The sequence below is a fragment of the Leptosomus discolor genome, chromosome 6 (genome assembly GCF_034619465.1).
Source record: "Leptosomus discolor isolate bLepDis1 chromosome 6, bLepDis1.hap2, whole genome shotgun sequence".
Taxonomy (NCBI): Eukaryota; Metazoa; Chordata; class Aves; order Leptosomiformes; family Leptosomidae; genus Leptosomus; species Leptosomus discolor.
The window spans coordinates 66,137,134-66,162,966 of NC_141396.1; the positions used below are offsets into that span (position 1 = coordinate 66,137,134).

The 25,833-nt window shown below is 44.6% G+C and overlaps 1 protein-coding gene across 1 annotated transcript in view; it reads right to left on the reverse strand.

Annotated features, from left to right (window-relative positions):
* Positions 1-4,556: 4,556 nt before the first annotated feature.
* MYL3 (myosin light chain 3) overlaps positions 4,557-25,833 on the reverse strand; it is a 32,024-nt gene continuing 10,747 nt past the window's right edge. The window contains exons 2-6 of the mRNA XM_009958475.2: positions 13,082-13,109; positions 7,945-8,094; positions 6,637-6,810; positions 5,606-5,683; positions 4,557-4,585 (exon numbers count right to left, since the gene is read on the reverse strand). Of these exons, the coding sequence (XP_009956777.1) occupies positions 4,557-4,585; positions 5,606-5,683; positions 6,637-6,810; positions 7,945-8,094; positions 13,082-13,109 (459 nt within the window). The remainder of the gene's footprint in view (positions 4,586-5,605; positions 5,684-6,636; positions 6,811-7,944; positions 8,095-13,081; positions 13,110-25,833) is intronic.

The window sequence follows — 25,833 nt, forward strand, 5'->3', positions numbered from 1 at the left end:
GTTTGTATCCTGGTATTCCAATGTTCCGCTGACTATCTTTCCTCCACTCACCATATTTCCAAACTGTCTGTTTTAACAGTACCTCTTGCTTAAACGGAGTGTTGCATATTCAGATTTTTTGGTATTTCCTAACAAGCTGTACCAGCCTCTAGCTTCTCCTTTTTCCTCCCCCAAAGGATATATCTTTTTTTTTTTTTTTCTACTTTTAAAATTATTATTCACCAGAAAACGAGCCAACTTAGTCCACGTGCTTTTTCACGCTTCTTAACTTTTCTTTGCCTCTACTGAGGTTTATCCCAAGAGCATTTATTTCCCATTTCTCCTTCCCTCACACAGACACAGAAACGATGATGAAACCAGGTGACAAAGACTCCCATGTTTTACTGCAAAAAGCTACAGGACCAAGATATGTGTATTAGAGCAATTTCCAGTTTGCTTGTTCCGTAGGTCAGACTGTCAGAATGGGAAGTAATCCTTGTGGAGAAGAGATGCATTTTAGCAAACACTATATATGCTTCTGTTTTGCTTTGTGGTTTTTTTTTTTTTCTTTTACAACTTATATGTTAATGGTGATATCTTCCAAAGCTGAGAAACCCGTGAAGAGAGTTGTGTTTGCTGAGCGTTCTACTTTCACTGTTTTTCTATAAAGACTAAGAGTATTCCTTGCATACATGAGATTTACACAACTGGTTTCGTTTCTTTTCTCTCTTACTCTCTTACAGCTATATTTTTACAAATGCAATGAAGGCAAAGGGAAACGTTCAGTTGTTTCGGAAGGAAGAACAAAGGTGAGGGGAGGCTATGGCTAAACGACAAATACATTTTTGATTGATTTAGTCATGAGAAAAATTACTCCCTTTTTCTCCCCTCTCATTTAACAATTTTGTATTACTGTTTATATTCTGTATCAGAAAAAAAAATGACAATGCCCAGGTATTCATAGCTCAGATTCCAGTTTCTTCAGTTTCCTGAGTGTATTGAAGCTCCAGAAAGGCCACCCTTTTCCCATGAAGAAACAAGACAAAACAAACAACAAAAAAAAACATTTATCCAAATAACTTCAGGAACAGCACGTTTTGTAGCTCTGTAATGGGAATTTGGGCTGAAAAATGAGAGGACATTCCATTACATCGAAATCCAAGGCCAGCATCTGTGGTTCTCGGCGCCTATCTTGTCCTAAAAGTAAAGTTATTTTTAAGCATTAGAGGAAGAAGAGGAAAAAAAAACCACAACACCACCAGGAATCAGCCTCAGTCATCCTCATGCATCTGCTCTCAGCTTATTGGCAGCGAGGCCTGCAGCTGAGTGTCTCTGCACTATGTAGACGCCAACTGACATCAAGGATCAATTGCACAACATGATAAAATATCCTTAGTCAGTCCCAACCCCACAATCTTACACTCAGTGTGTAAATGGTGGACAAACCATGGGGAGCAATGATATGAAGAGGCAATATAGTCTCCCATCAGCAACGTTTTAGCACAAGGATTTATCTTAGCTAACGTCTAGATTTCAGGCAGGATTCAGTTCCTGAGCTATAAGCATCCCATGCGATTTGAGAGCCCCAAGTCATTTAGAATATTCCCATAGAGATGGCAACTATGACGTAGTGTTCATAGGAGATTTGTCCTTCTCAGCGTTAGCAGCTGGACTCACTGCATCTATGTCCCTTCTTCAGAGGTGAATCACTCTCCATGCTCTGCCCAACTGGACTTCCTTTAGGTCTGGAAACAGAGATACCCTGCTTTCATGTACACACCTACTCATACCCATCTTGAACTGATGGGAACTGGGGAAGACTATGTCAGCCGGTCAAATACTGGTGGCATGTTCTAGGATTTCACCTACAGTCACATAAATTCAAGCCAGAGGGTTCAATTCTCTTCCCCAGGACCTAAAGCCATTTGAGATGTCCTAGAGTACCCTGCCTGGTTGCCAACTGCCAGAAAGCACTAGTCTGCCATGGGCTCTGCATCTCGTCTGTGGGGCCATGGATATATGAGACACCCGGAGCATCTCAAACACCATGAACCTACCTGTGGGACACTGAATTCAGCCTCTGCGTACACACTATGGACTGTATCTCCAGCTCTACTGCTCTACTGCTTGAGCTTATCTGTTTAAAATAGGGTGGTTTTGTAACACAAGGTTTGTGTTAAAGAAGTAGGCATCTGAACAGCTCTGACAGCATCCAGCTTGCTCCCAAAGATGTTCTTTCCCAGCATTTTGAGCCGTTTGATCAGCTCCCATGAATGGACATGCATCCAAGAGATACGCCGTGAGATAAGGTTGACTCTGCTCATCACACATTCAGTCACATGGCAAGGGGGAGTTGTGTGCATTGTCTTCACAGGGCGTCCGTGTAGTCCACTGCACACATCCCACTGCTCTGCTTCACTCTGCAGTGGTCACTGGACCACAAGTAGGGTATAGTTCTTTTTAGCTATGTGATAAAGCTTGATGTCTCATGTCTTTCCCACTGAATAGTGTCAGGAGTAGATGCGTAGCCGATCTAGAAGTGTTTTCTACAGTGATGTCTACTGTGAAGGAAGACTAGTTGCCTACAATCCTGCAGAATGCTTGACCTGGGGAGGTCTGAAAAACCAGTGGAAGAGTCACTAATTGAAGAGTTAATTGATTACTCTGATATAAATAGTATGTAGCACTTGAGGACAAGCCAGTGGAGAGGCTGTGTGTAAGAAAAGTCAATACAGAGTAGTCACAACAATGACGCTCAGAAAATAAAGAGAAAAGGAAAGACACAGTTCAGTTCTCACACTGGGATACAGCTCTAGCTCTACTCCAGCATATGGGAATGGCCAAGAAACACGAGTCACTACTTTAGTTTTGGACTCAGATCCAGATTCCCACTGAGTTCAAATTCAGTGTTTTGGGATTCGTTTGTTATATGCTCTATGGCAATGGGCCATCACCCTTTCAAGGGAAGACTGCATTTGTCTTTCCCTAAACATGCCATCAGCAACACAGCAGGGAGTGGGAGATGCCACCACTGAATGACGCCCATCATGGCTCACCAGCAAATCAGTGGCACATTGGTTCTCTGTGAGTCAGGAGCTCTCAGCTCCCTTTCCAAATCCATCGTAAGCAAAGACACTCTTGCTGGTCCCTGTGCTGCAGCTCCCAGCCTTGTGCCAGCTTTACAGCTTACCACTGCTCACTTGTCTTCTTCAGTGGCTGTTTCTTTAGATGACTAGGAAGACTTTTGGTGTGGGCGTGAAATTTCTCATGGCAGTGGGTTTAGGATAAGATTAAGGATTGAAAACATCCCTGAACAACAAGTAAGGATCTTGCTAGCTGTGGGGTTCCCACTATGGCTGTGGGCCAGTCCAGATCTTTGGAATTGAAAACTGGGAGCCAGGGTTGGAAAACGGAGTGTATGTTCAGAGAAGATAAATACTTTTAAGAAAGAAAACTGGAGTATAATAAGAAAAGAAATCCAGTCATCTTTTTTTCAGTCAGTGTACACTTTGTTCAACTATGTCTTGAAAAAAAAGTTCCCAAAACCTGGATGTGACTCCTACTTAACTTCCTCCCTGGCATGCCAGTGAACATAATCAAAAGTCACCATGCAACAGACAGGTCTTGGTGGGCTGGGATAATGTTATCTCCAAAAGCAAAACAAAGCCAAGCCTGGTCAGGACAGGGTAGAAAAATAAACCAAAGCGGAAGAGAAAAAAAACACAACAAATTCAACCAAGCAAAACCCCAAACAACCAGAACAATTCTGAAAGAAGCCAGTGCTTTTCCCAGTTTATCAGATACTTTGCAGAATAGATGCAGCTGGTTACATCTCAGGTCAGATCTTCCCCAGGAGCTGAACAGAGATAAATAATGGTGAATGCCAGCTGAAAACAGCAGGCACCTTTTCCAGGAATACAAAAATAAACAATGACCATGAAATACTAGAAATAAAGTTCAGCTCATTTGCAATGGCGAGACACAGACACCCTTAATGGTACTGTGGTTTGAAGAATACTGCTGAATAAAGCCAGAACCAGAAGATGTGCTGGACAAAGCTCACGTCTTTTCCTGGAAAACCAGCCCGTTTTCCAGGAGAAATTCAGAGACAGATTTATGGACGGCCAATAAATATCCTCCTAGTGACATAAGCATGTATTACTCCTTCTTATCTGCTTTTCCTTGTACTTTTTGCCCACTCTTTCTCCAGACAGCTCAGCTCTGTCTCCTTGCCTGTTTAGTAGCAGGGACTTGTAAGTGGACATGAAAAATATGCATCCTTTGAAGGTTCCAGTCGATCATAAAGGAATGAACACTTGTTCCTTGGAAATCAAATCCTTTTAGTATATATTATGTGGGACTTCTAAAATAAAGGCATCCAGATCTACTAGACAGTTGCAGAAAGGTCATCAAGCTTCTGTGCACTTGATAAGATGAACATAACATTTTACTCGTTCTTGTGTTACTTCCTTGTATAGTCACTGTCTTAGTTACTTACACATTCTTCAAGCCTATCTCAGATGCCAAAACCGAAATAAAAGCGTATGCAAGGAGGACAGAATAGACTCACCTGGTGTTCAGTTAGCCATAATGTGTTTCACAAAAGCTGGAAACAAGAAAAAAAGAAGAGTCATTTATCAATTCCTTTCACTGAACGTGGTAAAGAACTCGGCACCTTAGCTTCATTGTTATTTAAATTCACTCTTCTTGCTTCTTCTGACGCAAAGAAGACCATACTACTTTGTAAATACGATTCCAGGTGCTAAATGTGGGGGTTTTTTTCCTTCCCAATATTTCCCCCATGCTATGAATTTCTCTGAATTCAGCGTAAGTTGGCTAAATCTACAGATTTCTACCAATACACCACTCGTGAGAAATGCTTCCTTGAGCTCAGATCACTGGTGTTTGTAAATAGAAGGAGACCACTGACCCAAATATTCATAAAAGGCTCAATGAATATAACAGACTAGCTACATCACCAAGGTGAACAGTGGTCAGTCACCAGTTAACGTTAAAGGCTCAGCTGCATACAAAAGCGTGTGTTTATGATCCCTATCAGAATACGGTGGATTCGTTGAACAGCCTGGAGAATGTAGGCTTGCAAGATGCAGGAGAGAACCACGGTCCACATACTTAGGGCTAAATCCTTTTATTCTGGCTTTCTACAATAGCAATGAAATAAAATGGAAAGTCTTTGGAGGATCTTGTAGGATTCTTAGGACACCAAAGGGGATGCTAAGCATAACATTGCTTTGCTGAGTATTTGAAGGAAAATTTAGCGATTTTTTCTAAGGAAGTCTCAGAAGGGATGTGTACCTCTTTTTGAGAGGACAAGGAACTGTCGGAGAAGGCAGAAAAATAATGTAAAAATTGAAAATAATGGCAAACAAAATAAGAATATACTGCCCCACTTCCTGAAAGGGCCATGGTCATTTACCTGCGGAAATTACAAGTGACCTTCAACAGGTAGGATATATGGGATGAATTACAGAATCTGAATTGGTCTAAAATTTGGAAAAGCACACATCCTGCCTCAGATCTTCCACAAATTTAAACTTTGTCAGGACAATTGCAACAAAGCCTTCAAGCACATGAGGACTGCTCAGACCAGAGTGCTCATACCTACCTTCATAGTTGATACAGCCATTGGCGTCTTCCTGACCAGCCATTAGCTTATCAACTTCCTCTTCAGTCAACCTCTCACCTGGGTGGAAAACAAAAAGTCTGTTCAGTACCCAGGCCCTTTTTTTTTAAGAATTTATGAAGCACAGATCAAAGAACCAAAGAATACAGATAGAGTGGGAGAGAAGAGGGTGATATTTTCTCTTCTGTTTAATTTGTGGTGCTGACTGCTAGGAAAGCTACTTTTGTACTTGCAAACTGAGAAAATTTGATCTGAAAACCAGAAAGAGAGAATAAATATGGAAACCACATGATATCATGTTCACATACTCATTCTTCTAAGAATAAGCTCTCTCTAAGTGCCAAATCTCAAAGGCTTCAGCCACTTTTTAACCAAGTCCTCACTAAGCAAACTCTTAGTAGAATCACCATATGGTTTGCCTCTGAGTTTGAGGTTCAAAAAGATTCCAGTGTCAAACTTCGGACCAGTGGATGCATTCCATTTAATTCAATTATCTAAATATTAGGTGCCTATTTGCCTGTAAGGCTTCATTTTGGTTAAGCAGGTCAACTTGCTTGGTCAACCCGCTTGGTCGACCCAATCCATTGCCTTATTCTGATGGAAGGAAGGAAGGAAGGAAGGAAGGAAGGAAGGAAGGAAGGAAGGAAGGAAGGAAGGAAGGACGGACGGACGGAAGGAAGGAAGGAAGGAAGGAAGGAAGGAAGGAAGGAAGGAAGGAAGGAAGGAAGGAAGGACGGAAGGAAGGAAGGACGGACGGAAGGACGGACGGACGGACGGAAGGAAGGAAGGAAGGAAGGAAGGAAGGAAGGAAGGAAGGAAGACAAATACTTGAGCTGTCAGTCAGTGATTTTTAGCTTCATTGTTAAAGAACTCTTTTTAGTCTTTATAACCAAGGACAACGTGATAGCTGAAATTTTGCCCAGTCATCTTCTCCATAAAGGTTACCCATAATGATACAATCTGTATGGGAAAGACCTCAGCGATGAAACTGCATGAGGAAAGGTTCACCTTACCCAGCGTAGCCAAAACATGGCGGAGTTCAGCCCCCATCACCGTTCCGTTTCCCTCCTTGTCGAACACGCGCAGACCCTCCACGAAGTCCTCGTAGGTGCCTGTGTCTTTCGTCTTGGCAATATGCTGGAGCATGGGCAGGAAGGTCTCAAAGTCGATCATTTTGGAGTTCATGTCTACAAAGACACAGATGGAAATGAAAGTTTTAGTGGATTCTGGGAGAGCTGAGGACTAACCATGGGGCTTCCACTGTGGGTAGGTGATGAAGGCAGAGCTGTGTCAATAAAGGCCAGCTAAAGGGGAGAGAAGAGCATAAAAACATCGTAATTACAGATGGAAGAATGGACAGAGTGAGAAAGAGGTCTGGCAAAGAAAGAAATATGAATTTTTAACAGATAAATACATAAATATCTCCTAGTACCTGACATACAAACATCAAGGAAAAAAACCTACCGTTAGATTTCCAAGGCTGTTTCATGCAACATAAAAGAATGAAACTAAGCAGAAGACAGTAAAAGAAGCTCATTCCCAATACAAAATCAGCTTTGCTTTGCAGCCCTGTAATGCAGGGGTGTTTAAAACCATACTGGGAAAGGAGCTTCAGAGCAAACAGGTAGGACCAGGGCTCTGTATCCCGTTTTCCGGATTCTTTGCCTTTCAAGAGCATTAGAGGACATTTTGTTCCCGTATGACTCCTTGTCCTACCTACCACTCTGGCACTGCCGTATCCTGACATATCGTGGTTGTTGAATGAGGGCCTCATTGTCGGTTCCACCTTAGTGGAGGGAAAGGGGAGAGAAGTAAGCTAGAAAACACCTACATTTAGATATGATCTGAGAGAGGTTTCCTTTGTTCTGAAGACATATTCAGTGTATGGGGAGTGCTGAAGGGAGATATTACTGCGATCATTACAGGCCTTCTAACACACACTTTTGTAGAATAATCTGTGTCCTCACAATCAGTCTGCCCCTTTGTTTCTTTGGATGTCTTCAAAATGTCTGCGTTTTTGCTAAACACATGTGAATGCCTGTCATCAAAGCAATTTTAAAAGGCAAAAACTTGTCGTTGTAAAACACATTGACGCACAGGGCCATGAAATTAATTCATTCTCCTAATTTTGAGACAATCATATTGACTGCAAAATCAGGTTTTTTCCTCATTTACTTTTCTGCTAGTGATTTGCAGAGGCTGTTTCATATCCTTTGTTATTTCACAATTAATCTTTCCATCAGAAAATGGAGACCTCATTTGCTTCACGAATAATTCTTGGAGCAATCTTTTTCAAAACCAACACAGAGGATGACACCAACCTTCTGGTTTGGGTCTACCAAGCACTTTCATGACCTCAGCCTGGGTTGGATTCTGCCCCAAAGCTCTCAAGACATCGCCGCATTGTGCATATGTGATTTTCATCTCAGATTTAGGAGTCCGGTCAAAGAGTGAGAACGCTTCCTTGAATTCTGGAAGACAAAAATATGAAAAGAAAGGCATGACATGTTCCCTCAGATAACGCCAAAGCAAGCCTAGACCTTCGCCCTAACTAACTCTGCCTAACCTTTTTATTTTGCAGTTTGGGAAAAAGTTTGACGAGCTTTGTTGTTGCTGTTATCTGCAATGTTTGTGTTCCTCCTCCCCTGCATTTTCCGGTTCAATCAGGGAATGGAATCGGAGAGGTCAAATGCTCTTCTCATGGTATTTCTGTCTCAGCTAACATCAGGAAACGCGGAAAACCTTATAGAAATGATTGGCCTTAAGAGCTTTCCAGCTCATCTGGAGCACTCAGGATTCAATAGCAGTTCTGCTCATTAGCTAACTGGATATTGTATTCAGCATTATATGCTTAGAGAGCACTGACAGCCCACTGAGGTAAAAGAGCACCTCTATTAGCAGGCAACAAGATATGCCATCATCACCTACTGGAGTAATCACACAACAAACAGTCTAATGGTGGGGGAGGCTGAAGATGTACAGAAAACCTTATAACAGATCAATTGTTATATTTGACAGTGTCACGGAGCAGATCTAGAAGAATCCTCTGATTTTGCTTTTTTTCTAGCACCCAATCCAACTGTATCTGGAGAAGTCAGGTTTGGTATGCCGTCGGCTACCGACGCCAGGCCAGATCGTGGAGATGCAATCGTTCCCTCCAGTGGTTTCACATCTGCCTGCTTTCCCCTGTGCACCCTCGCAGAGCCCTTCCCCTTGCAAGAAAGACATCTCCCCTCCACTACATCCTTGTGAACAGATCCTCATGTCCTCTTTTTCCTTCTGGCCAAAGAGGGAATCTCTTACAACTGCGAGCAGCAATACCTTGACAAGCATTCCTGTTGGAAAGGATCCCTGTTCTACCACTAATTAACCGGAGCCAGTGTAGGATCCCCAGGGACACTTCCCCAGACACTACTTGCTCGGGTTCCCTTCTCCTTACTGGAGTTGCAGACGTGCTGCAGAGACAGAGGAGCATGTCAGGGCACCTGCAACAGTCAGAGGTTGTTACCCTTTACTGAACACCCCGCATAGTGCACGGTCTACGAGTGATCACAAATATCCCTTTGGCTTTAAAGCTGTGAATCCCTGAATCTGCCTCTTGTCCTGCTGTTCCTTTTCTGTATACATTTCACTCCCACTCTCCAAACACAGAAAAGCTATCTTTTTTTTCCCCCTAGATCGTGACTTATTCACCCATTCAGCCATGCACTCTACGTGCCAGATTTTCTCCATCTTTCCCTTCTCAGTTCCTTCTCCTCCTCATTATGCCCCCTCCCTTTATTTTCTTTCTTCTCCTTTGCTTATTTCCCTCTCTCCTTCCTTTCCCCAGTGTTGCTGGGTTTGTCTCTCCTCCTTTCTCCCTCCCTTTTCATTTTTGTCATTCCACTCATACCTTACTCATTTCCTTCCTCATCCAACACTTTCAAACAATGATGCATTTTCTCATTTAGGATTAATTAACCCTCCCCTTGCTTTCTTCTTTGCATCCTCCACTTTGCTCCCTCTTTCTTTCTCTCCCTCCCTTTGTCTCCTGGATCTTTGCCTCCTCTGTCACCGTCCGGAGCCCAGGTCCCATTGGCAGCCCTCACTCCAGCAGAGGGCAATAGTGGATTTTCATGGGCTCCGCTGCCAGTGGAAGGGGGCCAGAGCCCCATTCCCAGCTCTGTCCTTTCCTGGGGGTCCCGGCAGCTGAGGTGGGTGAGAAACACACCTACCTCCCTGAGCTACTCGTGTGCCTGAAGCTTATCGACTCCCTGAGACCAACTGCTAGAGCACCCTTCACATCACATCCTAAAGGTTCAAAATTTGTCGTAGTTGCTGACAGCTCACATTTCTCTTTATTTACCTTTTTCTTTTTTTTTTTTTTAATTTTAAAGCAGATGTAACTGCCTCTCATCAGAGCATTGGCCTGTGGGTTTGGTAACCCCATTTCTGTCATTATACAGGAGCAACCTTATTTTTTTTTTTTAATTTGCATTTTCATTTGCTGGCTTAAAGCAAATTTCCATCAAAGCAATGAAACCAGCATGGCTATGGTCTCCTTTGTCCTCCTGCTAGCCATTAAACCACCAGCAGGAGCAGTGTATATTTTCATATGCCTAATTGCTACCTATCTTCTCATCTTGAATAGCTCATATTCTTCTCCTTTCAGCATTTTAGGGGGCTGAAGAGGCCAGAAACCCAGTTTCATAAATACACATAACCACAACCGATGAATTGCACTCGCAGTTGAGGCAGGAGGACATGTAAAGATGGTCATGTTTCACATGGCTTCACCCACAGACCATTCTTCTCCTTTTGAGAGTAACATTTTGGGAGCTAACATAATAATGAATCCTCGCAAAGAAGCAAGCCTGGTACAGCAAAGTCTTTTCCTTAGCAAGAGGAAAAGATTCAGAGTGTCCTTGAAGATAGGGCTGGAAAAGACCATGAGATGCTGGATTGTCTGTTTCTCCTCCAACAACTCAATTCAGAATCAGCTGCCAGAAAACCAGTCAGGGTCAACGGTTTAATATCTAACACATAGGAGGGACTTCTTATTGATCTAGTTTCAGCTGACAAATGGGGAAGCATCTAGTCCCACTGAGACACCTAGGTACTCATCTGGTCAACAGAAAGAGGGAGAGGTGATTATTATACACGAGAGAGCTATTTAAAAAAAAAAAAAAACAACACATGTAAAGGTATGACAAGTGACTATGACCTCCCAGTGACTCCCTGAAAGAGGAAATTTGACAAAATTAACAGTGCAGCACTGAGCAGAAAATGAACTCAGAACAAAACAAGAGTGACTGAAACCCAGAGGAAAGGGAGAGCTGGCAACCTTGGAAGATTCAGAGAGTGAGGAGAGAATGGGAAGAAGAAAACAAATCAAAAAGTTGTGTTCTAGAGCTCCCATGAGTCCCAGCTCTCAAGGCATGCCAACAGCAAGTGTAACAGCTATAAATCATGACAAGTGTTGCTTGCTTTCTATCCTGTGACTTCAATACATAATAAAGCAGTCCTAAGCACTGGAATACTGATTGTCCACATTCTTAAACTGGTAGCACACTTCTTGGCAAGGTTTTGACGTGTACAAACTAGCATAGAGGACAGCGCACGCCAAGGACAATCCAGGGACAACTGTGGACTGTGCTGTAGATAGAATTCTACATCTGAAGCATCTAAGCCCTACCTAGGAGTAAATATCTATCTAGCAGCTATCAATATGTCTGCCTACTCACCTAAGAACCTTCTAAGGGTCAGGTGAAGGAGAAAAAAAAACAACCAGAAAAGGCCAGGAGGAAAGGAACTGATGAACTGACTGCTGAGCAGTGATCAGTCCCCAGGTAATGTTCAGGCCACTGGACACTCCTTCCAAAGCAACTCATGGCAGAACCTATAAACCAACTGTGGGATTAACCTTGAGTGGGTTCAGTGTTTCTCCCCAGTCTCTGTTCCACTGTTGTAGCTGACATGGAGAGGTCTCATAGCCTTTCTCACACAGATGATGTTGTCTGCTTCCTGCCCCACGGCTTTCCCCTGGATATTTCAAGGACATCCTATTCACAGGTCCTGGATTCAAAGCTTTGAGTTGTCTATGCAGTGAGCACAGCTAGACCAGAAGGGAGTAGTCTGCTATAAAGAAGATGGAACTTTCTGTTTCTAGGAACGGTCTACACCTGCTCTAGACATGTTGCCTTTTATGGCAGCACTATAGGTGCTCCAAATTTGCCATTTCCTAGCCATTCCAACAGGCTGATGGCCAGGCAAGATCCCATTCTTTCTGAATAGGCCCTTTGATACAGTCACTAGAGCCAGTTCTCCTCAGGGAGAGAGGAAACAAGGCATAGAAACTAGGTGGGCCCTATCCCATCCCCAAAACATAAGCTGATGAGAGATCCAGTTGTTGTGTGCTGCTGTAATAGTTCAAAGGTTCGTGGCTCAGAATTGTTCCTCTTATATAGCTCCCCCATGACTTTGGGACTGGAAAAGGGGCAGGTTTCCAGAAATTAGCAGTTGCCTCCAATCATATGTTACTTTTGATCTGTTGTTAGACAATAGAAACTAAACCATTAAGGGGGCCTTGAAAATCTGAAGGTAATGTTGGAAGTCTGTGGCAAAGCCTCAATCACTGAGGCATTATCGCATTTTGTTCCAGTTTAGGAAATCCTTCTTTCTGTATCTCTCCTCTCTGAATCAGCCTGGCTGAATAGGCTGTGATTTTTTTTTTTCATCTAATTAACCCATTTTCTGATACCATCTCTCATAGGCTCTACCAAGTTCTGCCAAGTGTTTAAAGACCAAAGCAAAATTCTGCCAGATGTTTGACTCCAACTGTCAATTATCCCTTTAAGTAAAAAGCAAGCTGGTATTTGAAGAAAAAAGGGACAGCTGCAGTGGTAGCATTCCCAGGACTTCATGCATGAGGTTTCAGTATCGTTTTCCTGGGCTGGGATAAGGGTTTCAGAAACTAATGCTGATAGTTTTCTTTTGAAGAAGAAAACACCATCACTGTCATTATTTGCTGGTTTCTGGAGAGCTGTCACAAAACTGTAACACGTTAAATTCTGATTGAATACAGGGAAACATTCCCGAAAGCAGAGTTGGGAGACTTGCTCTTGAAAGGATTAGTATTTTGTTACCGGATTTTCTTAAAGAAAGAATATGTGTTTGGACTTAGGATTTGGGGGGGTGGGGTTTTTTTTAATTTTCTTTTTTTGGTTTTGCCTCATTGGCAGTGGAGCTGATGTTTTCTTTAACAAAATCAGTACTTGCACAGGGCATGACTTTCCCCCTTTTCTCTTTATCAACTCAACAGAGGATTTGGAGGAGGGATGGAGCAGGAGCAAACCCACGAATTGAAGCAGAGCCTTCTCAAGGGAGCCCAAATACCACACCCACGTTCACCCCAACACTTGCCAGCACCTTCCAGGGATGATATTTACTATGCACAGAAAAGAAACACATCTTCCTCACCTTCAATCTGATCAGGGGTGAATTCAACCTGGAAGAGACAAAAAATAAAAACCAGATAAAAACAGAAAACTGGAGCAAATAAGAAGAGCACTGGGTTAGTCTGTCTGTTACGATCCTGGGTACTTGTGAGGTCCATGAAAGAGACTGGCTCATAAATCCAAGAAAATAATTTTATAGAGCCTATAGGTTCTTCATTCCTCCTCTGCCTTCCCTTATCAACCAGTCCCACCTTTAGGACCTCTGCCCCCACCACACGGCTACAGATGCCCTTTGTCCGTTCGTCTGCTGCTCCTTTGTTCCTGCTGCAGTCTTTTCTCCTTACCCCAAGGGACTCCCCTGAGGGAGGAAGATGTCCTCTCCAGAGATGGTTATGGTAGCACAGTGGTAGATCCCAGGCTGCTTCACTTGAAGGGTTTTATCTGTAGACAGATGGCGATCTACTCTCCATAGCCTTTTCCAGCAGAACTAGGGGATATCAAGTGAAGCTGGTGTGAATCAGGCCCAAAGGAAAGTGAAGGAAGGGATTCTTTGCTCTCACAGCTGAATTGTGGAAAGCCAGCCATGGGATACTGTGGCTGCTCACAGTCTACATGTGTGTAAAGGGTCACAGGACCCCTTCATGGGAGAGAAATGGGTTTCTGCACATTACCAAAGGTACAGAAATACTTAGCATAGGAAGTCTCTCCTTGAGGTTAAGGAGAGTGTTTCAGGGGAGTTTTGCCCATTTCTTGTGCCTTTTCCTAAAGCATCCTCTAATAACCATGGCTGCACTGTATTGGACAACTCTGGACCTTGCTCTAAGTGTCAACTGTCTCTTGTTTTCTCATCACTTTATATTTCCTCCTACGTTTTAGGGTTGTCCCAATCCCTACTTCTACATGGTGCTGCCCTCTGGGTTCCAAAAATGCTCCAAGATGCCGACAGGCTGCTGCTGAGCTCGAAAGCAAAAGAAGGAAACACAATGTGCGAATGGGAAGGCCAAGCTTCTGAATGAGCAGGCGCAGGTCAGCGATGTGAATTGTCACCAGAATTTACACCCGCCTCTCAGGGGAAACCAACAGGTTGGGTGTCTCTGCTGATAGGGGCATTCCTGCAGTGCAGGAGGACTGGCAGAGTGCCCTTAAGGTGAATTCATAAACAAAGAGAAACCTTATTTTGATATGCATAAACATGCAAATGCACACGTGCGAAGCATACACTTGAGACAGACCTAACAGTATATAAAAACACACCATGGGAAATATTCTTCTGCAGACATACACAACCCTTTTCCCCTGAATACATGAACAACCCCACATATTTTGGGTTAAATTTTCCTTATGAAGCTGACCATCTGTCATTACTTAATATCATATTTTGCCCCTTGGCAGCAAAATAACCAAGTGGAGAAAAAGCGTAGGGGGAACATCAAACACAAACTCCCACTTCCCTCGTTTCAAGGAGAAATGCAACATGATGCATCTCTTCATCATCTAGTTGGGATTTTCATGCTATTAAAGGCTGGAGCTGTTGTAACTGCCCAGCTCTCCAGCCAAGACGGCTGTGACATGGCAGATCACGACAACACCAACCTCTTTCTTCCACCCAGGGGCTGGTGGACAGCTCCCAGACACATTCCTGTCTCCTGGTACCCCAAGCAGCACAAGGAGCTCTAGCATTCATAGGGCACAATGAGAGCCTACAGGGCAGATCAGGACAGTCCAAAATTCGTTCTACTCGTGCTCTTCAGGTGTTTCATTGCAGGCCACCTCCTGGCACAAATTAGCAGTATATCTTGTTGGTCACACCACGTGGCTCCACAGTACCCTGCAAATTCATTCCAGGGTCCCTCTCTTGACAACGTAGATGCTCCATGAGAATTTTGGACTTCTCCATCACCTGCCCCTCAAGAAAGTGCCATCTTCTAACCCAAAGCTGTTTGTGCATATTTTAGAGCATTTTGCAATGATAGTCACTACCATCATTGTTCACTTTTTTTTTTTAAAACTGGAAAACAAAGTCATTGAAAGAGGAATTCACTCTCCAGCAGAAAGTTACAGGGCTCATCCTACAGCCTCTTCACAGAACTCTGTTAAGCTTGATAGAACGTCGCTGCACAATGAGTAACACTGCATTGATAGGCATCTCCTTCCAGGCAGCCCTAATTATCTACCATTATTTGTGGCTGAGGATGTCCCTGAGAGAAGGTGATTCCCAGACCCTCTTGCAGGGTATCCTGCATCAACTTCTGCATATAGCTGGGGGCTGGGCAGTCTTGAAGACAGGGTATTTGGTGCAGGTGAATTTACTGGCTTATTCTGCCTTGCTAGAAAACGCCAAAAGACCGTATTATGCAGTTAGGTACCTCATTTGAGCACTGAAACAGCCTTAATCCTTTGGCCCAACCCTTCACCTATACGTATTTCATACCAATGCCCTGCCTATCTCTCCCTACCATAGCATTTCCGACCATCTTCTGGCTTAGGTGAAGGAAGAACCAGAAAAACGTCTGGTGAACTTAGAAGGCAGGAGTCAACGCTAACCCTGCAGTTGTTGAAAATCAGGCCACTATTTTTGTATCTGCCCTGTTCAGTCCTTATCTGAACTAGCTCATTCAGGGGATTACCACTTCGTGGGCAATTCTCGAACATGATTTACAGTGAATGAAATCCAATTAATAAAATAGTTGCCTAAGTGGCAGCCAGGAGGTTGTCTGCAGGGAAGCATTTAAAGAAAGCAAGTAAGGAGCCCCTAAAAGAACAGCAATGTTCTTCCCTTTTCTAACACACGGAGGGGTCCAAGTACATCTTTGTCATGAAGGCTGTAATCATCTAGATTGGGTCCTATCCCAAATCCACATACCTTAGTTTAATTAGAAACAAATAACGCATTTATACAGGTGCATTGTCAGCAGCAGCCTTATGCCCAGCGTGTCTAATTATATCAAGCTTTGAGAATTTGACTGAAGCTAATTGCACATTGAGCTTATACAGGCATCACAGCCAGAGTGGGTGAAATAAGGCCAGAGCTGCTGTCAACTCGTATTTAAGTCACTATGATGGATGGCTCTTGGGGAGAATTCAGCTCAGCTCAGTTTAGATGTAGACACCTAGATGTGTCAGCGACCCCACGTTCGCTTTATACCAGCAGAAGGGAACAGGCACTTCCAGGGTGTAATTTGACTTGTTTTAGGCCTATACTTGAGGAGAAGATGAGTTATGTTCTCCTTTTCACTGGGTCGATCCATCAGTTCTACAATGATGATGAAAAGAGTGTAGGCTACTTGTACAGATGTAAATATCCTTTTCCAATCTGCTGAGTCCCACCCAGAAAGGGTGAGCTAGCCCTTTGGCAGACTGCAGGCCAGGGGAAACTGTGCCAGAGCGAAAAAGGATGACTGCAAATTCCCACGGAAGGATCAAAGGGAAGGTTTGAGCTGAAGGGCTGAGCCTGCCTGACCTCTAATCATGGCCCCTATAAAAACACCACCCAGAGCTGGAGAACCGTGTGTGACAGCTGGCAAAGCGGTGGCAGACGGTTTGACCAGACCTACCACCTGGGCACGGTTTCCTTTCAGGAAAGCTGTAGAGATGTGTGGGTGGCGGCTGCTGCTATTTTCTCCCTTCTCAGCACATACCACCGTGGAGTTGCAGGGAAAAGCGAGTCATCATTTGCCCGGCCACAAGGTATCATTGAAGATGGATGAAACACACGCTGGGTTATGTTTAGACTGAAGACGGCTGGGGTTTTGTTTTCCCTCTCCCCTCTCCCTCAGAACGGTGTGGAGCACACAAAACCAAAGCCAACCAGTACCAAGAGCAAGGGTGCAGCTGTCCATAAGGACAACAGGGTCACTGCCCCAGAGAACAGAGGAGGGATCCAGAGGCCAGGCTGTGAAAATGAAGTCAAGCAGCAGGCAAAGGAGTCCCAAGGCATTGCAGCCACAGACAGTGACCCCGTATCCATGCTCTGAGGCAGCTCTGCCTCACAGCTCTGCTGCAAAGAGCATCCAAGGGTTTGAAAGCCCCCAGTGGTGTCTCTGATGCTCAGGCCCACTCCTGCCTGTACCACCGCTGCACACTAGCGTCACTCCACACCTCCCTGAGCTCAGCCAGCAGAGCAGTCCTCGTTGCCCAAAGCTGGATGCTGCAAACCCTACTCACAGGCTTAATGTGAATTTGCTTTCCCAGATACGGCTTTACATTCTCCAGTTACTTGCAAGTAGACAAGGATGATTTCCCTTGGGGTGTTGTTTGTTTGTTTGTTTGAAATACATGGGCACTTCAGAAGAATTGAGTTTCCCCTGGCATTTTTTTCTGTCAGCAACTGAGGCTTTAAAGCAAGGACATTCCTGTGAAAGCCAAGCATCCACAGCACCGAGGCTCACAGTGCTGGTATTTGGTACAAAGCTGTGTGAGAGACAGAGCTGCTGATGGCTAATCTCTTTCCACTTGTCTCCTGCCCTGATGTGTGAGCTGTGCTGCACGTCCTTTGAGGACACCAGATGCCTGAATTAAATCCTTTCCATAACAAATGGGAAGAGTTATGCCAGCTTCCCTGCTGTTTTAGCAATCTTGGTTTAAGGGGGTCATCACCCGGTCACTGGTGGCATCAGCTGTAGCCATAACACTGCTGTCCTCTTTGCTTAAACAATGGCGTGAAGTTGGTTTTGTCCCAGAGACACCAGGAAGGATGCAGGCACCCCTTGGTGCTGTTAACGTCATTCACAGCTCCCTATCTTAGGGAATTTTTTTATAAACCCACAGTATTCCAATCAAGCACATAACTGTGCAGGATAAGTCAGACATAACTAAGTCTGAAATAAGTCCTATTAATAAAACTGTGGCTAACTAGCAGTCAAAAGGTTATCCGGGGGGAAGCATTTAGACAATGCAAGAAAGGAGCCTCTCCAGAACAGAAACGATATTCTTCTTGTTTCATAGTGTTGTAGGACTCCTAATACAAACAGCAAGGTTTTCACTTAGACATGGCAGGGCTAGTTTTGGAGAAGGAGAAAGGGTTTGGTTTTGTTCTGTTGTTCTGGGTTTTTTTTTTATTGTGCTCTTTGGAGGCTGATTTAGGAGGCAGAAATGGAGCAGATGGAAAGAGGCCCAGAAGGCCATCAAGATCAGTATCGCGGTTTTGAGGTTACATTTGTATTTCACAAGCGTGTGGTATTTTCCACTAAGATCTTTTTAAACTTATTAATACACATCATCCACACCATCCCCTCTCCCATCACTTTCTGCACAGAGAAATTATGATGTACGTAAACTCCTCCGCTGCCCATGGGCAAACCTTGACACATGGTCAACTCTCGTACAGCTCCATCTCTCACTGCTGTTTGATAGTCTCTCCTGATCTCTCACCTCCTCTGCCTTCTGCAACTCTTTTGGTACACCCACATTTAGCTCCCAGGGCTGCCCTACGGACTTTCCTCATGTCCTAAGGACTCAGCTCATGGTCCGATGGGAGGGAAGGCTCGGTACGACATACAGGCACTGGATTAGTGTATGAGCTGTGACACATGACAGTACAAGATGCTCCATCTGGTCTTCATGGGGAACAGCTAAAATATCATAAATCTTTGCAGAATAGAAACCCAACCATAAAACTACTGCTGCTCTGTGTTTTCAGTTTTATGTTTGGTCCACAATGTTTTCAGAAGAAAAATTATTTCAAGTTGGACTGAAATGACAGATCATTTTGGAATGGCAGAAAATATATTGTTTGGGAGTCAGATAGAGAACTGAATTGTTGACCTTTTAAAATGCTTAACTATACTGGTAATGAAAGTGAAGGGAACATAGAAATCAACCATTATTTTCAGCTGAATTGGTGAAGACTTTCATTAATAAGAGTTGTGTTTCAAGATCAGGAAAATGAAGCAAAGTCTTTGTCAAGGTCATGCAGAGGATGCTGCTACATAAGAAAATATACAAGCACTTTTTTCTCCAGCCTGCATTCTTTTCCGCCGGAAGACAGTCACCTTGAATCTTCCTTTTATCTGGGTTTCCCAAGAGCTGAAGCATTACAGCATTATGTCACCACTGCTCCTGCTATAACTTCATCAGAATTTATGGCTTCCATGTCCCTATTTTATTTTGGAATAAGCCTGGATGAGATCTGCCATGTTGTGGCTTTTGATTCACCTGGTCCCTCAAGAAGTGGATGCGAAAGCCTTGTGTGAAGGAGCAGTGTCTGGTTTGAGATGAGGAAGCACTGGTTGGAGTCTCAGGGTCACTCCATGGGATGCTCCCGAGTGGATACAGAGCTGGAGAGGGGGAGAGCTGAGGTGGGTGCATAGCACTAAAGGTCATAGGGTGGTGAAGGACCGAGGAGAGTCATGAGATCAGTGGTGCAGCCAGATTGAGAAACAGATTCAGGGAATCCACGAAGTTGCTACCACAAAGAAAGAAACACAACATAATCCTGAACCTCATTACCTCAGACTAATTCTGCTCAACCACACCGTTTTGCTTGGAATCCCCACTGAGTGAGGAACCACGGCCTGACGTGTCCACAGCACACAGGTTCAGCTTTGCACTTCTCAGGAAGCTTGTCCAAGCACGTGGCAACTCAAAGCACCTTCACCTTCAACGATGATGCTCTGCATCCTCAGCCTGAGCTAGAGCTCTGGGTCGCAGTCCCCTGGCAGGCTTTCACATCCCCTTGCTTCTTGCTTTCTTGTAAATACCTTCTGGGGTTGAAGGAACAATGTGCTTTTCAATCACTCTGCTTTTCCAACTCTGGTAGTAGCCTATGAATCGATAGCTCCCTTTCTTGGATGGGGAATGTGTTGCCACAACTTTCCAGAGTGCAAAGGGAAATTCCAGAGCCTCGACTGGAGAATGACACAGACGCTTTGGAGAACAGAGACGGCTTCTGGCAACAGCCAGCACCAGAAATATAAAACACTTTGTAGACTGACTGTTCTCCCTGTAGCAACATCGGTTTGGAGTCTCCAACCATTTATTGATGGCTGGCTTACCGCTTCTCTGCAACTCCCCCCCTTCACCAGCCCCACCAGCAGATGTTTGCTCAGATGTTTGCAACCATGGAAGAAATTATAAAACCTAAAAAATACCCTCTGATATATCCTGGACAGGAGCCTGGGGTGTAGGAGAGGTCAGATGCTGCCTGTACTGTCTGCTTGAGGTAGACACTAGCTCTGGCTTGGGTCTGTGATGAAGGAGAGAAGAACCCCAAGGATCTGGCAGTTGTGGACCACATTGCAACACATCCTGGGGGTTTCAGGCCCTCAAACCTCCTGGGAAGTGGGTGCTAAGAAGGAAAAAAGTTCCATCTCTCAACCCACATGCATGGGGACAGGTGGACTCCACCATCGCACAGGTAATTGTGAGACAGCATCGCACTTGTGCACCTTGCAATATGATCATCTTGAGATGGACGGGCTCAAAGAGCTCGGGGGAAATTAGTCACCAGATAATACATTTGGTGGATATAATGTGTTGAAAAGTGCCCAGGAAAAGTGAAACCCTTCTGTATTTAATTTGGTAAACAGCTTAAAGCAAGAAAAAAATAAGACTTTATTATTATTACACTTATTATTTTGACATAAAAGCCTTTCCCTTTGTCTTTCATTTCCGAAATCAAATGTTTTGTCTGGTAAATACTGGCAGCTTTTTCTTATCTTTTTTTTTAAATTTTAAATTCAATATTTTCATATTGAAATGGCATATTTAATATAGAATCGACTTAAGAATCCCATTCCTCCACATTAGATCACTCCCAGTCCTACCAAAACAATTCTTTTTGGGCTGAACACATCCATTTTGAATTGCCAAAAAAGAATTTTTGTGGGTTTTTTTTCTGTGTTGCTGAAACCTCCTCCTGAAAATTCAAGCTGGTTTCTTCTAATATTTTAAATCCCCCACCAAGCCTAAAAACAACCACCCTTTGCTGAACTAATTCAGCTCTCAGATGACACAGTTGCGTAACTCCTCTAGGCTGCTGATGGACGTGTCAGTCATGCTCGCAGTGAATGAGACCATGTGAGGCATTTAGTTGGCCTAAGCGAAATGAGTTTGGTGGATCTCAGGCAAGATGCAGCAGAAAGTCATCTGTAAAGCAAAAATCTCCTGGAAGCAAAGGAGTCGTTTCTGGATGTGGAAGCTGAAGCTCTTGCTTGTACACAGCAAGGCCCTCCAAGCAACAAAGTGCCTTGGCAAAATACCTCCACTAACAGCACCAGCCACCATGACCGTCTACCGTGCTTTTCTTCCTCCAAGGTCTACTCTGATGTTGTTTTGCAGCCCAGCAACACACACAAAAGCACTTCGGTGCCCTGAGTAGAAAACATTAAGGTTTTCCCAGACTTAGCCTGACATAACCCCACACCGTGGAGTTCACACAGCGACATGAAGCAAACATCACGCTCTCCCAACTCTGTCCTAAAGGCCACCATTGTCATTGCAGTCATCACCACCCCAAGCCCTCCCAGGGATGGAACGATGCCGATCACCAGCCCCCAGCAAATCCAGTCCCTCCTCGTGCACTTGCAGCTCCTGCAAACTCAAACAGTAGCTGGTCCCCTTTAAAATGTCACACTCCTTTGCCCTGCAACTGTCATGAAAAAAAAACCAACGGAGGATTAAGCTGCCAAAGCGTCACCACGATAACGTGCTGGCAACGGGGAGAGTTCTGCTTTTGTTTCACGAAGCTGGCAGGCGCAGCATACATGCCGCTCCCAAAATAATCACACTATAACCCAGCCCCAGTTTCAAAGGGGCCAAAACTTCCCGGTAGAAAAATCCATGAGCACAAGTTAATGTCTGCCATACTTCATACTCCGGGGGTTGTTTTTGGTTTGTTTTTTTAAAAAATTCTTTTCCGAAGCAGGACGTTATTCGTCGTGAGCTGAAAAACAACGTGCTCCGATCTCGCTGTGTAACCGCAGCGGTACTGGATGTTCCTGCCTGTCCCCAGCATCACCAGGGAGCTCAAGTCCGAAAAGCTGAGCCCCAGCTGGGAGGTTGGTCAAGAGGAGGGAAATTTTAAATCCTGCCCTTTTATCAAAATTTCAAATTGTGGTGGGAAAAAAGAAAAAAAGGAGAAACCCTTTCCCTCTCCCTGCTGCCACCATGAGTTTTTCCTTTCCATTCAACCTGCTGGGATCCTTTGCTTGATTTAGTCGTCTATTTATTTATGTAGAAAGAAGCCAAATCTTCTACAACCACAACTGGAGCTGACATTTCAGAGGTTTGTTTTGGGTTTTTTTCAGTCCGCTTCCAACGATATCAATATCCCAAACTCAACCATATTAACGAGTGATCTGACCCGTGATGGTTTTCTCCAGACTTTGCAGCAGAACCTGCAAGGTGGCACTGAAAAACAAGTTTCTGGAGGCAGATTCAGTTGCCGTGTTTATAAAGTGCTGTGACTAGGCAGCATGGCATTTCATGATACTTAATTCCTAAGACAGAGGGGGATGCATTTTAGGGGGGTGTATGTCTTTTTCCAGTCATTGAATCAAGGAGAGAACATTTTTACCCCCTTCAGGCAGTGACTGTTACCTACTAGTCAGCACTAACCACAAACACTGAAAAGTTTGAGCTATAATCCTTACCACCATTTTACCCTTTTTTTTCTTCATTTTTTTTCTTTTTTTTTTCCCCCAAGCACTCAGCAGTTATTGTCAGGCTGCTCTTAACCATAGCCACGTTCTCAGTGATGCTTCATTTATTTTCTTACTCCCCATTGCTGTTTTTTTTTTAAGACTGGGTGGGTTATAAACTGGATTGTTTTTCTTCACAGGAGCAGATTTCTTGCAGGAGATTTTTCAGCACGTCTGGCCGGTGGTTGCCATGTTCCGCTGCTTCCCAGAAAACACAATCGATGGAGTGTCACTGTTTCTATTCTGGGCTTTGGATGCTCAAGTTTGCTGGAGGAGAGCAGCTTTTGCAGGCTGAAGGCTGGGTTGGCTCTGGCCAGGTCGCAGGCTGAGTGCCACCTTCCTTCCCAGCGCGATCGCGACAGGATGAGCTGGGGAGTTAGGGTCTCCTGCACCTGTTGGAGGGCTGGGAAGGGGGCACTGGTCCCCGGGTCACCCATCCAGGTACCTTGCGCGGGTACAGTGTGTGCTTACACATGCACTGGGCATTTGGATAAAGAAAAACTTCATAGGGGTATGAATGGGTGCAAATGTTTGCTCATCTATGTCTGTATATTGACTCGTATTTACACATGAATACACAAGAATGCAGACTCACGTTTCTTTCCTACATACATGTCTATGCACACATGCAAATACTGTATATTTTTATATATCTATCCATGTCTGTCATATAGAATTATAGAATACCTGCTTAATAACACTTAGTTGTTATTAAGTATTCTTGGCTTCAGTTTGGGTTGGGAGAGACCTTCGAAGACCATCTAGTTCCAAGACCCCTGCCATGAGCAGGGACACCTCCCACCAGACCAGGTCGCTCCCAGCCCCATCCAGCCTGGCCTTGAGCACTGCCAGGGAGGGGGCAGCCACGGCTTCTCTGGGCAGCCTGTGCCAGTGTCTCACCGCCCCCACGGGGAAGAATTTCTTCCTAAAATATATACTATGCGCAACTCACATTGACAACTGTACATGCACATTAACCCCCAAGGCAGCCAGAGAAGCCAGAAGTGAGAGAGGATGGTTTATAAAGGACAAGTACGAATCTGCACTGATCTTTTTAAATCTAGAGGCCAGGACCTTTTGGACTTAGAGCACAGATCTTTGGAAAAGAAGGATGCAGATATTCAGCTGGGCTAGATCAACACAGGAGCATGCGTGGCTGGAGGGGGCTACACTGATTGACTCCCTGTTGGGAATCAGTCCGTGACGTGGACAGTATTCGTGAGCAAAAGCCGCTAAAGCTACCCTGATCCCTGTTATTAGTGGCAGCAACACGCGCTTCCCTGGCTATGCCTGGGATTCTTGGAAGCAGCTGTCTCATCAAAGAGAGCTGGGCTGCAGGATGACCACATACCCTGAGCATAGCACGATGATTTCTGTTGGAAGTTTGGTGAGTTCCTCTCTGCCCGTCTGCTTTTTTAGCATTCAGATTGCAGATATAGGACAGGGGAGGGAACAATGCCATGTAAGACGTATGCTTACAATGAGACACGAAATTAAACTCAAGAAGATTTTCTTGGGAGGGAAAAACCCCAACATTCTGGAGATTATATTGGCATTGCCCCTCTGCTAGTATTACATCCATTTCCTTTCCCATATTTCTTTCCATTTCTTTACACTGGCCAGCAAATTACAATTTTATACATACTTTTGTATATATATGAAATATTGTTAGGAAATATGCTTTAACGTTGCTTTGTTGTTGCTGTTTTTCGTAATGCCTGGGCTTTAACCAATCTTTTTGCCACTTGGAAACCTTACAAGAAAGTCTAAGCAAACAAATCAGTCCTTGGGCTGGGGGAGGAAAGAAGACAGAGATGGAGGAGCTCACGGTTAGTCTAACGTGAAATCCCCATAGTTTGAGGCCATTCAGAGCCACTACAGCTTCAGGAGAGGCTGGGGTGATTTGGGATCCAATGTCCCAGAGCCTGTGCCACGAGGTGGACAGGTCTCATCAGCTGGAGCCATGGGCATAGAGCAGCAGCAGGAGCTCTTCCCATGCTCTGGTCTTGGTGCAGAGCTTACTGGTTACTACCACTTTTGGCCAGTCCAGAGCAGGTACCCGCTGCACGCTTCTGCCTGAAAATCTGTGTAGATACTCTCTGCCTTTTTCTGCTGCCAAGGGGAACTGCTCCATAGTAGCTTTTAGGTATTTATATCAGCTCTACTCAACTCAAAACCCTTCAGGAAAGCCCACCTCAGAGCTATAATTATCACTGCCCCCCATTTTGCTGCTGGAACATGTAGGTGCGGAGATAGGTCTTCACGCAAGGTGACTGCTCCCAAGGTCACAGCTGAGGCTTGCACAGCAAAGCTGAAGGGCTCTTCCACTTGGGAACACTTTTCACACGGAGAGGCGTTGCCCTGGGCCAGCACGGCAAGGACTTAGTGGCAGTTTGGCAACCAGCCTGCCCTTGAGAAGGGATGGGGTGCAGGACCAGGAGGGAAGGCAGCACATCATCCTCTGGCTCTGAGGCACGTCGCCATCCAACTCAACAACCTGTGTGGCTCTGCTCCACGCAGGGAACACCCGCTAGCGCCTTTTTCCATCCTGTCAACGCAGACACCGGGGGAAAGCGCACCCAAACACCTCTGCCTGAACACTAACGCCTTTGCAAAAGTTAAGGGAAACCCAAAGTTTCTGTTTCTACTAAGAACCGCTGTTCCTCTCCACCCCCATCCCTCCTATAGCTACTCTCAACATTTTTTCCCCTTCTCCGAGTTAAGATTTAACTGGTTTACGAGAGGAATAAATACTCTGTCTCTACAGTCCAGCTTTCCAGCAACTTGGGAAAAGTTAGCACTTTGGCCAGGGCCTTCTGCATGCTCTGAGCTGTGCATTTAATTTAAATTTAATAGTTATTGCACGTTACACAAATGGCGATTAAAACCATATTGATTGAGGTTTAGCAGCTATGTGAGAAATGCAGATCTTATTACAGAGCTGCTCCATATCCAGAGTGTGCTTTTAATAACTCCCTGCTCATCAAGGGGCAGACTGGAGAGAGGAAAAGGAAAAGGCAAGGCTGGGAGGCACTGGCTCGAGGGACAACGGTAAGGCTGTGGGTTGAGGAGCTCTCGCTCGCTTCCCACCTCAGGTATACACACCCATAGCCCACGATCTCCATACCGTTACGTT